A 12089-nucleotide genomic window follows, 5' to 3' on the forward strand; every position below is an offset into this window, starting at 1 on the left:
TGCGGTTCTGAGTGCTGGGTTTAAAGGCGCACGCCCCCCCCACAGCCTGGCATTCACTGGGGTATTTTACTGCCACATTCTGTGACGAGCATGGCTAATGTCCCTGGCTTGTCCCTGACCTTTGGTTTCTAAACATTTTAGTTTAGTTTAGTTTAGTTTCTAAACATTTAGTTGCTAACACCGTATGTGTCCCCCTCGCCCTAACTCTGAGCCCCTGGGCGGCTCCTTCCCACTCTCATTTGTGCCAGGACCCACTCTGGGACTATCTTTCCTCCCCCGTTACTTCCAGGAAACCGGAGGCCCTCCCCTCCACTTCCTAGTGCTCCCCATGAATATCCACGGGCCCCCAAACTGGAAGGAAGGGAGCTGCGACCTCCAGATAGGAAAGAACTGTCCCTTTTCTGCTCTGCATCCCAAGAAGTGGTGGTTTTCTCATAGACAAAAGCAAATCCAGAGGGAACCCAGGGGCCAGTACTGGAGAGGCAGAGGCAGGAAGGTCAGCCATTCAATCAGTTTGGGCTCTGTGAGACCCTTTCTCAAAATAATGAAATAAATGGAAGACTTTGAATTGGAATATTTTGGAAGGAACTGGAGAAACAGGGCTTTCTGGGTGTTTTTTTAAATAACTTATTTATTTTTACTTTTATGTAAAAATATGTACATATATATCTTGTGAGAGTGTCAATCTTGGAGCTACAGACAGTTGTGAGCTGCCATGTGGGTGCTGGGAATTGAGTCCTCCAGGAGAACAGCCAGTTCTCTTAACCACTGAGCCATCATCTCTCCAGACCCTCTTTCTGGGTGTTTTACTAAGTTTTGGACTCCTGGTTGGATTGAACTGGCAAGGAGAAGGGAGCTGAGGGTTGAGGAGAAGAAAGAGGGTAAAGAATTAATTGTTGGATCCAGGTGGTGGTGGCGCACACCTTTAATCCCAGCACTTGGGAGGCAGAGGCAGGTGGATCTCTGTGAGTTTGAGGCCAGCCTGGTCTACAAGAGCAAGTTTCAGGACAGGCTCCAAAGCTACACAGAGCAAACCTTCTCAGAAAACAAAACAAAACAATAATTAATTGTCTGGCCTCAGAATCTTCCACGGGCTTTTCTCTTTTCCTAAGCCCTCTTGAGTAGGACTTAAAGGGACAGAGAGGCACTGAAGCAACTTCTCTTTCCTTCTCCTTCCTCCATCCTGCCTCGCTTCCGATTCTCCCACGTAATGGGGACCTCTCTGTCTCTGCATGTGGAAGAAGAGGTCTGCGACGTCATAACTTATGCTCATCATAAGAATTTCAGATACAGGCAGGGGAGTGAGAAATGAATTCCAGGTGAAAATGCCCCACTTCCGGCACTCTGCTTGGTGAACTGGGGTCTCATGTATCCAAGCTGACCTCAAACCCCCTGTTTAGCCAAGGACCTTCACTTTTGACCCCGGTCTTCCTGCCTCTGCCTCTTGAGTACTGGGATTGCAGGGCACACCACCATTCCTGTGATTCACTGGAGATGGAACCTAAGGTTTCCCACACGCTAGGCAAGTGCACTATCAACCGAGCTTCAGCCTCAGCCCTAAAGCTCCCCCCTCTGCCCTGCCCATTTGTTTAACAAGGAAACCGTTGCCATGGAGAAGAAAAATCAGTGTTGTGGACTATAGCCTCGCCTGTTTCCATCAAGACCCCATGGCCAAACATGTGCTTCTTTTTCTAGGGGTCTCACTGTGTAGCTCTGGATAGCCTAGAACTTGCCATGTAGACCAGACTGGCTTCAAACCACAGAGATCCAACTACATCTCCCTCCCATGTGCTGGGATTAAAGATATGTACCACCATGTCCTGCAGTCCCCCAAACTCTTGACAACGTCAACTGACCATATGCCAAATGTTGTTCCGTAGGAGACTAGGGGGAGAGCAGACGTATGTGTATGTCCCATCTCTGTGAGATGCTTCTTGTTACAAATCACAGGGTAAGGAAGGAGGGTTAGAGGGCCAGTCCCCTCCTGACATGTCAAACCATTTCCCCCAGGGTCTCAGAGGAGAGGCCCTGTGCTCACTTCATCCCTTAAGCAGGCACTCCGCACTCCGTCTAGAGTTGAAGAGCAGCTGACCAAGGCTAACTGAGTTGTAGCTGTAGACGTCTGTAGGCGAGTGATAGTCACCAGCTTCCTAACGATGCCTCTGCCTCCCTCATCAATGATAGCAATAAACACAGATACACAGTACCTTGTTCCTCTTCGAGGTTTTCCTCTACACACACACACACACACACACAAAAGTGCCTCCTAAGAGTTGTGTTTAGCCAGGCGGTGGTGGCACACGTCTTAAATCCCAGCACTCAGGAGGCAGAGGCAGGTGGATCTCTGTGAGTTCGAGGCCAGCCTGGTCTACAAGAACTAGTCCCAGGACAGATAGGGCTGTAACACAGAGAAACCCTGTCTCAGAGAGAGAGAGGGAGAGAGGGAGAGAGAGAGAGAGAGAGAGAGAGAGAGAGAGAGAGAGAGAGAGAGAGAGGTGTTTAAACAAAGCTGCAGTCTGAGTTTCCCCATTTTTCCTTCAGAGCTTTATGACGCGTTCTTCTTAAAGCAGGAATTAGAACAGGGTCGTTCTCCTTGTCCTCTTCCGTCACCTCTGCCCTTTTGCTCTCGTCTCTTTCTCTCATCAGTGTTAGACTCTGGGGGCTCTCTCGGTGTCTCAGTATAGGGCCAGGAAGAGAAAACGAGGGTAAAAAAGCACAAGTCAAGGCCAGCAACCGCTCGCTGCCCCTCCCGCGCGGGCAGATCGAAGGGCTCTCATTTCTGCATCGCCTCAGCCCACCAATTTTCCTCCAGCCAAAGCGGAGCGCTTGCGAGCAGAAAGTCCCCTTGTCTGATAAACAGCTATTACACCCGCCTGCAGCATGGAAAGGTTAAACCGCAGTCTGAGCCCCAGACTCTGAGATCCTGGGGTGGGGCCTGCTGTGCTTACTTACAGGGAAGATCCCCTGCTAAGTCCCCAGGTCGTCACTTCCTTTCAGAAGCAGCCAGAGCATCTAGACTCCCACCACCAGTGTGAAGCTGTGTGCCATGGGTCCCCTCCTTCAGCTGTACCTTGTCACCCTTCCTCACATTTGGTTCACCTCTTCTTCGCTGTAGGTAGAGTTGGGGAAGGGATCACAACCCCACTCCCCCATCCCCCCCCCAAAAAAAAAGCTAACAAGATTCTTTCCTCTGCATGCCAGCATGCAGCTGCTCCTGCATGCTGCAAACTTCTGAGCCAGGTGCAGGCAGCAGTTACTCTCACGTTGCCTGTGCTCTCTCCTCCACAGTCTCTTCTCCCACAGTGGGCAAACCCTACAAGTGCAACTACTGCGGCCGGAGCTACAAACAGCAGAGCACCTTGGAGGAGCACAAGGAGCGGTGCCACAACTACCTGCAGAGTCTCAGCACTGAAGCCCAGGCTTTGGCCGGCCAGCCAGGTGGGGCTGTGGCGAGGACCTCACGGCAGCGGAGGGCGGGGCCGGGGGCGCAGGCGAGGGTGACTCTGGCCCCTCAGCCAACACAGGTTGCACTCATTAGACCTTCCAGGCACCCATTCCTAAGCACCCCCATGAATGCCCAGCTCTGGGGCAGTCTATAAGGGAGATCCAGACACAGAGGAAATCTGGATTCATATCTTCAGTCTAATGGGAAAGAAAGCACAAAGAACAAGGGGTAGGTGTGCATCAGTCTTCAAATGGTCTGAAGGGTTATCAGAGTGAGCTTTAGGTAGGGCAAAGAGCCCATAGTGGCCGGCGCCTTTAGTTGTAGCACTCAGAACACAGAGGCAGGTGGGTCCTTGTGGGTTCATTGCCAGCCTGGTCTACAGAGTGAGTTCAAGGCCAGCCAGGGCTGAATAGTGAGATCCTATCTCAAAAGAGAGAGAGAAAGAGAGAGAGAGAGAGAGAGAGAGAGAGAGAGAGAGAGAGAGAGAGCCCGGTTTCACAGGTGTGGCCTTCCTTGAGTGGCCGGCTTTCTCCAGGCAAAGGCCGCTGGGCCGGTGCCCTCATGCTCACCGGCTACCACCTGCCCCTCCCCTCCAGGTGACGAAATGCGTGACCTGGAGATGGTGCCTGACTCGATGCTGCACTCATCGTCCGAGCGGCCAACTTTCATCGATCGCCTGGCCAACAGCCTCACCAAACGCAAGCGCTCCACGCCACAGAAGTTTGTAGGTGAGCTGGGCGATGGTGGCGCACGCCTTTAATCCCAGCACTCGGGAGGCAGAGACAGGCGGATCTCTGTGAGTTCGAGGCCAGCCTGGTCTACAACAGCTAGTTCCAGGACAGGCTCCAAAGCTACAGAGAAACCCTGTCTCAAAAAAACAAAACAAAACAAAACAAAACAAAACAAAACAAAACAAAAAGTGAGAAGTTTGTAGGTGAGAAGAGCCCTGTTGGAAAGGAGACCCCAGCTTTAAGCCATGGCTCCAGTCAGTCACAGCGTTGATTGCTATCAGACCAGAGGCTTGGGTCTGGTGATTGGATTTAGCGGGGAGAAGCAGCCTAGTGGTCTCTGTGGTGCTCAAGAGGGATGGCACACTTCTCAGATGCCCCCTCAGATGGGAGATCACTCAGTCTGTGACATGTGTACCTTGCAAGTATGAGCACTGGAGTTTTCAATCCCCAAAACCTACATAAGAATGCAGACATGGGGCTGGAGAGGTGGCTCAGCGGTTAAGAGCATTGCCTGCTCTTCCAAAGGTCCTGAGTTCAATTCCCAGAAACCCCATGGTGGCTCACAACCGTCTGTAATGAGGTCTGGTGCCCTCTTCAGGCATACATGCGGACAGAATATTGTATACATAATAAATAAATAAATATTTAAAAAAAAGAATGCAGGGGCTGGAGAGATGGCTCAGTGGTTAAGAGCACTGTCTGCTCTTCCAGAGGTCCTGGGTTCAATTCCCAGCAACCACATGGTGGCTCACAACCATCTGTAATGAGGTCTGGTGCCCTCTTCTGGCCTGCAGACATACACACAGGCAGAATATTGTATACATAATAAATAAATAAATATTTAAAAAAAAGAATGCAGGGGCTGGAGAGATGGCTCAGTGGTTAAGAGCATTGCCTGCTCTTCCAAAGGTTCTGAGTTCAATTCCCAGCAACCGCATGGTGGCTCACAACCATCTGTAATGAGGTCTGGTGCCCTCTTCTGGCCTGCAGACATACACACAGGCAGAATATTGTATACATAATAAATAAATAAATATTTAAAAAAAAAAAAAAAAAAGAATGCAGACATGGTGGCATGTGCTGTATTCCTAGTCCTGGGGAGCCAGAGCCAGAAGGATGCCCTGGGGTCACTGGCCAGGCCAGCTAGCCTAATTGGTGAGCTCCAGGTCAATGACAGATCCTGTTTCAAAGGAGGTGGAAGGCCGCGCTCCTGAGGCTGACACCCAAGCTTGTCCTCTGACCCCACATTCATGCACACATAAATACACGTCTTCCAGCACAGAGATGAATATGCAGTCATGCACACACATATAAAAGACAGAGTAGAGAGTGGTCGGTATTGAGGACTCACAGGAAAGGCAAGCTTTTCCATCTTTTGAAAACGACGAGGATCAGCCTGTGTGGGATGGCCTTAGAGCCGGTGAGAGGAAGCGAACATGTGGTTCTCTGACCTGCAAACGGCAAGCTCTCGCTGAAGATCTGAAACTTCATAGAGACACCTTGCCCTAGACGCCAGTTTGCCTCGGACCTGACCCTCTGGGAAGTAAATGAGGTGTGGTAAACCATGTTACCTAGGACTACTGGTATAGCTCCCTGGTAGAATGTGTGCTTAGCATCTGTGATGTCGGCCCCATGGTTAGAAAACAAAGAAGGAATTCTGGGCATAACTTGGGGGCTTAGTCAAACCTAGTCCTGACGAGATCTTACTCTCCCCAGGCGAAAAGCAGATGCGCTTCAGCCTCTCCGACCTCCCCTATGATGTGAACCCTGGCGGTGGCTATGAAAAGGATGTGGAGTTGGTGGCGCACCATGGCCTAGAGCCTGGTTTTGGAGGTTCTCTAGCCTTCGTGGGTACAGAGCATCTGCGTCCCCTCCGCCTCCCACCCACCAACTGCATCTCGGAACTCACGCCGGTCATCAGCTCTGTGTACACCCAGATGCAGCCCCTCCCCAGCCGACTGGAGCTTCCAGGGTCCCGAGAAGCAGGTGAGGGACCCGAGGACCTGGGAGACGGAGGTCCCCTTCTCTATCGGGCCCGAGGCTCTCTGACTGACCCTGGGGCATCCCCCAGCAATGGCTGCCAGGACTCCACAGACACAGAGAGCAACCACGAAGATCGGATTGGCGGGGTGGTGTCCCTCCCTCAGGGTCCCCCACCTCAACCTCCCCCCACCATCGTGGTGGGCCGGCACAGTCCCGCCTATGCCAAAGAGGACCCCAAACCACAGGAGGGGTTATTGCGGGGCACCCCAGGCCCCTCCAAGGAAGTGCTTCGGGTGGTGGGTGAGAGCGGCGAGCCTGTGAAGGCGTTTAAGTGTGAACACTGCCGCATCCTCTTCCTGGACCACGTCATGTTCACCATCCACATGGGCTGCCATGGCTTCAGAGACCCTTTCGAGTGTAACATCTGTGGTTACCACAGCCAGGACCGGTATGAGTTCTCTTCCCACATTGTCCGGGGGGAACATAAGGTGGGCTAGCGAGCTCTTTCCCCTCACCTGCCCGCAGCCTGCCATCCACTGCCCCACTACAGGTTTCTAGCCCGATTCCTATTACACCCCGAGGAGTTTCGCGTTGTCGCCCCGCCCACTGGCCACCTCACTTCTCACCTGACTCTGACCCTCTTCGCCGGTTCCCTTCTTCCCTGACTGAGTTAAGCATTGCGACGAGACCAGTCTTTTGCTTATATTTCTCCTTCTGAACCCCTCTCTTCCCGGCATATTTGCTGTTTGTTAATGACTTTCCCATGGCCTTTGAAGACTTACTGCGACCTCTGGCCACTCCTTCACTCTCCCTTCTGCTCTAAGCCTTGTTTTCTTGTCGACCCCACATACTCCGACAGCCCCAGGGCCTGGAAGCTCCTCTTTGTACTAAGGGACTCCGAGCTTCTTGCTTTAATCCGCTCCCTTACTTATCCGACTCTTTGGATGTTGATACCTCCCAGCGGCCCCACCTGAGCTCTGTGGCATTATTATCTCCTCTCTGGGACCCTCCGACCTGGTACTTCATACCTCTTGTGCCCTCTCACTTTAGGCAGCTTGCACTATTCTTACACGAACGAAGAATTTCCTCATGGGAAGTAGGAGGGCTGTAGAAACTCTCCAGGAACTGTGGACTGAGGGTCCTCTTGACCTCACCTGGGAATGCAAGCTCCTTAAGCCTCCATTCAGGATCTCCCTCTCTCTGGCTCACTCCTCCACACCACTCTGGTCTCAACCTGCCAGGTCCCTCACTGGTGGCTTTTCCCTTCTTGGAACGCCCCCATTTTCTACTCTCAGGGGCTAAAGCTAGGTCCGCAACCCTGCCTGACACGGGGAGCCTAGCTGAGAACCAGGGCATGGGAAAGGGGGTGGGTAGAAGTCTCTCCTCCACCCTTCAAACTTGCTCACTCCAGTGACCTTCCTCGGCTCTCAGGGACCCCTGCTGTCCCCGCTGTGTGAGAAACTGGTGGGTTACTGCCCAGTGACCAGGGGCTCAGCCCCATCTGTCATGCTGCCTTTTCCTCTCCCTCCCAGCAGGATCCACCGTCTCATTCCCAGGCTCCGGGCCCTCTTATTATCAGTGGCAAGGAGAAAGGAATGTGTCTCTTCTCCCTGCTAATTTTCAGTGTAACCAAAAATTGTCCCAGGATGAATGGCATGTATGTGCCCGTCGACCAATCCGCCCTTGTTCTAGCAAGGATGGGATGGACTCAGCTAACTGGGAGCCACCCTTCACTGCCCCTCTCTGGTGGTTGCAGAGCCCCTGGTTCTGGATAATCGAGGATTCATGAGACCGTGCAGGAGAAGTCATAGCCCCACTGCACGGCTCTCTCTATAAAGAGTTCCCTGCCAAGGCCACAGCCATCCCACTCTCTGCTTCTTTGAGATTCAAACCAAAGGCTGTTTTTTCTATGTTTAAAGAAAATAAGAAAAAAAAAGTAGAAACCAAACACAGCACCTCATAAGTTATAAGTCTTGGTCTTCTCTTCTCTCTCTCCCTTTCCCTCCATCTTTCTTTCCACGTGCCCTTCCTCGGTTGGCTCTTTTGCCTCTCTCCTTTTCTCATTCCCTATTAGGGACATGGAGAGGCATGAGAGGGTTGGCTAGATCAGGATCCTGGGACTGGGGCTCTTAGCCTTCTGGAGACGCTACTCTCCCCATCATGAGAAGGGTGGGGTGGAAAAGCTTTCTTTTTCTTCCCTTCTTCTCCTGTGTTACCATGGCTTCCCAGAAGGGCCAGACTGGCAGGGAGGAGCTTGGTGGGGTGGTTCTTCCTCCTTGACAAAGTAGCAATAAACAGGTGCTGCCAAAGGTGGAGCCTGGGGTGCGAGCTCCCAAGGGAGTGGTCCCGAGAGAAGGGAAGGGTCTTTGCAACCAACCTTGGGACTGCAGCAGAGCCGAGGTTAGTATCTGTGCTTCTCCTGTGCTGTTCTGGCTCCTGAGCCTCTTCCTGCTCCCACCACTTGTGTGTCTGCCGTGTACCTGGGGATACCTCAGAAGAACTAGTTCCTCTGGGGCATCAGAGCCTTTGAGTACCCCATTTCCTCCCTTCCTCAGTCAGCCTTAGCACCTGTAACCCCCAGAAACCTGAAGGTTTCCGAGGCTATACTCTGTGCCCCCAAGACCAGGTGCTAGGGAGGAGAGGGACACCCCGTTTCTCTCCAGCCCATCACTGCACTTTAACCAGGGTCTTCGGTACAAAATCCTACTTTCCAGAGCCTTCCAGCTCTGGAACCTCAAACATCCTCATGCTCTCTCCCAGCTCCTTTTGCATAAAAAAAAAAAAGTAAAGAAAAAGAAGAAAAATCAACAACAAAACACCAAAACCCACACAGAGAAAAGAGGTGTTTTCTTTTTTAATTACTAATCGAAAAAACAACACCACAAAAAAGTAGGGGGGAGGGAGAGAATTTCTAAACAGACACTTTTCCAGACCTTTGTGTATGTGTGTGTCGGTGTCTAAGCTGCAGGTGGAATTTTGTAATACTTCTGGCAGCTTCTTTCCTTGTGTAAATAACATATATATATTTTTAATCAGAAATTATGAAGATCAAAAATAGGATAAACACAGAAGCAAGTGCAATACCACCTCTCCTCCTCCCCCAGGTTCCTTTGCAGCCTGTTTGGTGTCCCTTTTGACCCTCGCCCCTTCACCTCTTCTCTCTTTGTCCGGTTCCTTACCTACCCTCCCCCTTCCCTCTTTTTAAAGAGTTTTCTCCTTCCTCAAAGGGAGTTAAACCAGCTTTTGAGACTTCCTGCAAAGCATTTTATATATGTAATATACTGTAAGTAAATATTTGTGTAATGGAGAAATACTACTGTAAGTTTTGTACTGTACTGGCTGAAGGTCTGTTATAAATAAACACGAGTAATTTAACAGCTCTCTTTCTTCCTGGAGACTCCCTTCGCCTTGTTTTCCTTCTGGGACAGGCTTCATATGGCTATTTCTCTGTTCAAGGTACAGACAAATCTAAGATGGAGGGGGAGCCAGACAATACCACTTAAGTTGCTGGTCTAGCAAAGCAGAAGTTTATTTTTGAGACAGAGTCTATGTAGCCTGGCTGAGCTGGAACTCACTGAGATCTGCCTGCCTCTGCTTCCCAAATTAAAGGTGTGGGCCACAATGGGAGGCCTGGATTATTAATTTTTTGTGTGTGGTTTTTCGAAACAGGGTTTCTCTATAGCTTTAGAGCCTGTCCTGGAACTTGCTCTGTAGACCAGGCTGACCTTCAACTCACAGAGATCTGCCTGTCTCTGCCTCCCAAGTGCAGGAATTAAAGGCGTGCGCCACCACCACCCAGCAATTATTATTTTTTAAGATTATAATTTGATTACAACATTTCTCCTTCCCCTTTCTTTTTTTTTTAAATATTTATTTATTTATTATGTATACAATATTCAGTATGTGGATGCCTACAGTCAGGAAGAGGGCACCAGACCCCATTACAGATGGTTGTGAGCCACCATGTGGTTGCTGGGAACCGAACTCAGGACCTTTGGAAGAGCAGGCAATGCTCTTAACCTCTGAGCCATTCCTCCAGCTCCCCCCTTTCTTTTTTTTTAAGATGTTTTTATTAATAATGTATACAGTGTTCTACCTGCATGTATGCTTACAGGCCAGAAGAGGGTACCAGACCTCATTACAGATGTTTGTGAACTACCGTGTGGTTGCTGGGAATTGAACTCAGGACCTCTGTAAGAATAGTCAGTGCTCTTAACCTCTGAACCATCTCTCCAGCCCTCTCTTTTCTCTTTCTTTTCTCCAAATCCTCCCTGATTTCTTCCAAATTCAGAGTCTCCCTTTTTTTCTTATCATTTTCGTATGCACATATGTATTTCTGGATAATATATATGTATAGATACATATACATAGTCCTAGATATAGCCTGGTCAGTCTGTATAATGTTACACGTATGTATGGTTCAGGGCTGACCATTTGGCACTGGATAACCCATTGGTGTGCTCTTCCCTGGGGAGGACCACCTCTCTTGCTCCCAGTTTCTGATGTGGTTCATAGGCATCACAGCTTGTAAGGACTCTTAGTTGACTTCCTCCTTGAGAAGCATGCCTAGTGCCTTCTTGTCCCATGAGAGCTGGTCCTCAGGGAGGAGCTTTCAGGGCAGCTCCAGCACAGGGGTCTCTGGGCCCTTTCCGAAGTACATGCCGTCTTCAGCAATAATAAGGACTTACCCTCCAATGGGAATGAGCTGCATGTTTGGGAATGTTGAATGTCCAACAATTCAAAAGAGGGGTTCTCAGCCGGGCGGTGGTGGTGCACACTTTTAATCCCAGCTCTCAGGAGGCAGAGGCTGGTGGATCTATGTGAGTTCAAGGCAAGCCTGGTCTACAAGAGCTAGTTCCAGGACAGGCTCCAAAGCTAAAGAGAAACCCTGTCTTGGAAAAAAAAAAAAGAAAAAGAAAAAGAAAAACCATACACATGCAAAAGAGGGGTTCTCTTCTTGTCATTGTTTAGTATTGGGGTTTTTGCTAGGTGGTTTTCGAGGGAGCAGCATCTCTGATGAGAGACCCCATGTCCTGGCAAGGGTTCTGTTGCACCTTCCTGATCTCTGCACTTGCTCTAGGGTATGCGCTCACACCTGAGATTAGAGCTAGGAGCTTTCTACGTGGGTGAACTTTCAGGGTCTGTGATATCTCATTCAACAGGGCCTTTTCTAGTTTCATCCCTTTACCTGCAAAGTTCATGGTTTCCGTTTGTTTGCTTGCTTGCTTGCTTGTTTTTTTTTTTTTTTTTTTTTTTTTTTTTAACAACCGAATAGTATTCCATAGTGTATATGGACCACATTTTTGTTGTCCTCCTTTATAGGACATCTAGGATGTTTCCATTTTCTGGCTATTGTGACTAGAGCAGCAAGAAGCAAGGCTGAGCAAGCATCGTCAGAGTAGAATGTTGAGTCCTTTTGGTATACGCCAGGGAGTGGTAGCTGAGTCGTATGATTTCCATGGTGGCTGTACCAGTTTGCAGTCCCACCAACCATGAATGAGAGCTCCCCATCTCCTTAACATTTATTGTCCATTGGTCTTTGCTGTTCTGACTGGGGTAAGATAAAAATCTCACAAAAAAAAAAAAGAAAAAAAAAGAAAAAAGAAAAGCCGGGCGGTGGTGGTGCACGCCTTTAATCCCAGCACTTGGGAGGCAGAGGCAGGCAGATCACTGTGAGTTCGAGACCAGCCTGGTCTACAAGAGCTAGTTCCAGGACAGGCTCCAAAACCACAGAGAAACCCTGTCTTGAAAAACCAAAAAAAAAAAAAAAGATAAAAATCTCAAAGGTATTTTGATTTGTATTTCCCTGATTGCTAGGAATGATGAACTTTTTTGTTGTTTGTTTTGACTTTTGGGGTTTTTGGGTTTTTTGTTTTTCGAAGCAGGTTTTTCTATAGCTTTGGAGTCTGTCCTGGAACTAGCTCTTGTAG

At 49.7% G+C, this 12089-nt stretch overlaps 1 protein-coding gene across 9 annotated transcripts in view; it reads left to right on the top strand.

Moving 5' to 3' along the window:
- Positions 1 to 9538, top strand: part of Ikzf4 (IKAROS family zinc finger 4) — a 45772-nt gene extending 36234 nt beyond the window's left edge. For 8 of the 9 annotated variants that reach the window (XM_050128066.1, XM_050128067.1, XM_050128069.1 and 5 more), the window contains 3 exons: positions 3289 to 3438; positions 4042 to 4173; positions 5893 to 9538. In XM_050128066.1, coding sequence (XP_049984023.1) covers positions 3289 to 3438; positions 4042 to 4173; positions 5893 to 6656 — 1046 coding nt within the window. In that variant the 3' untranslated portion in view covers positions 6657 to 9538. The remainder of the gene's footprint in view (positions 1 to 3288; positions 3439 to 4041; positions 4174 to 5892) is intronic. The other variant, XM_050128068.1, reaches the window with a different exon arrangement.
- The last annotated feature ends 2551 nt before the right edge of the window (positions 9539 to 12089 follow it).

Source organism: Alexandromys fortis, unplaced genomic scaffold, assembly GCF_014885135.2.
Source record: "Alexandromys fortis isolate MF-2015 unplaced genomic scaffold, M_Fortis_MF-2015_v1.1 scaffold_263, whole genome shotgun sequence".
Taxonomy (NCBI): Eukaryota; Metazoa; Chordata; class Mammalia; order Rodentia; family Cricetidae; genus Alexandromys; species Alexandromys fortis.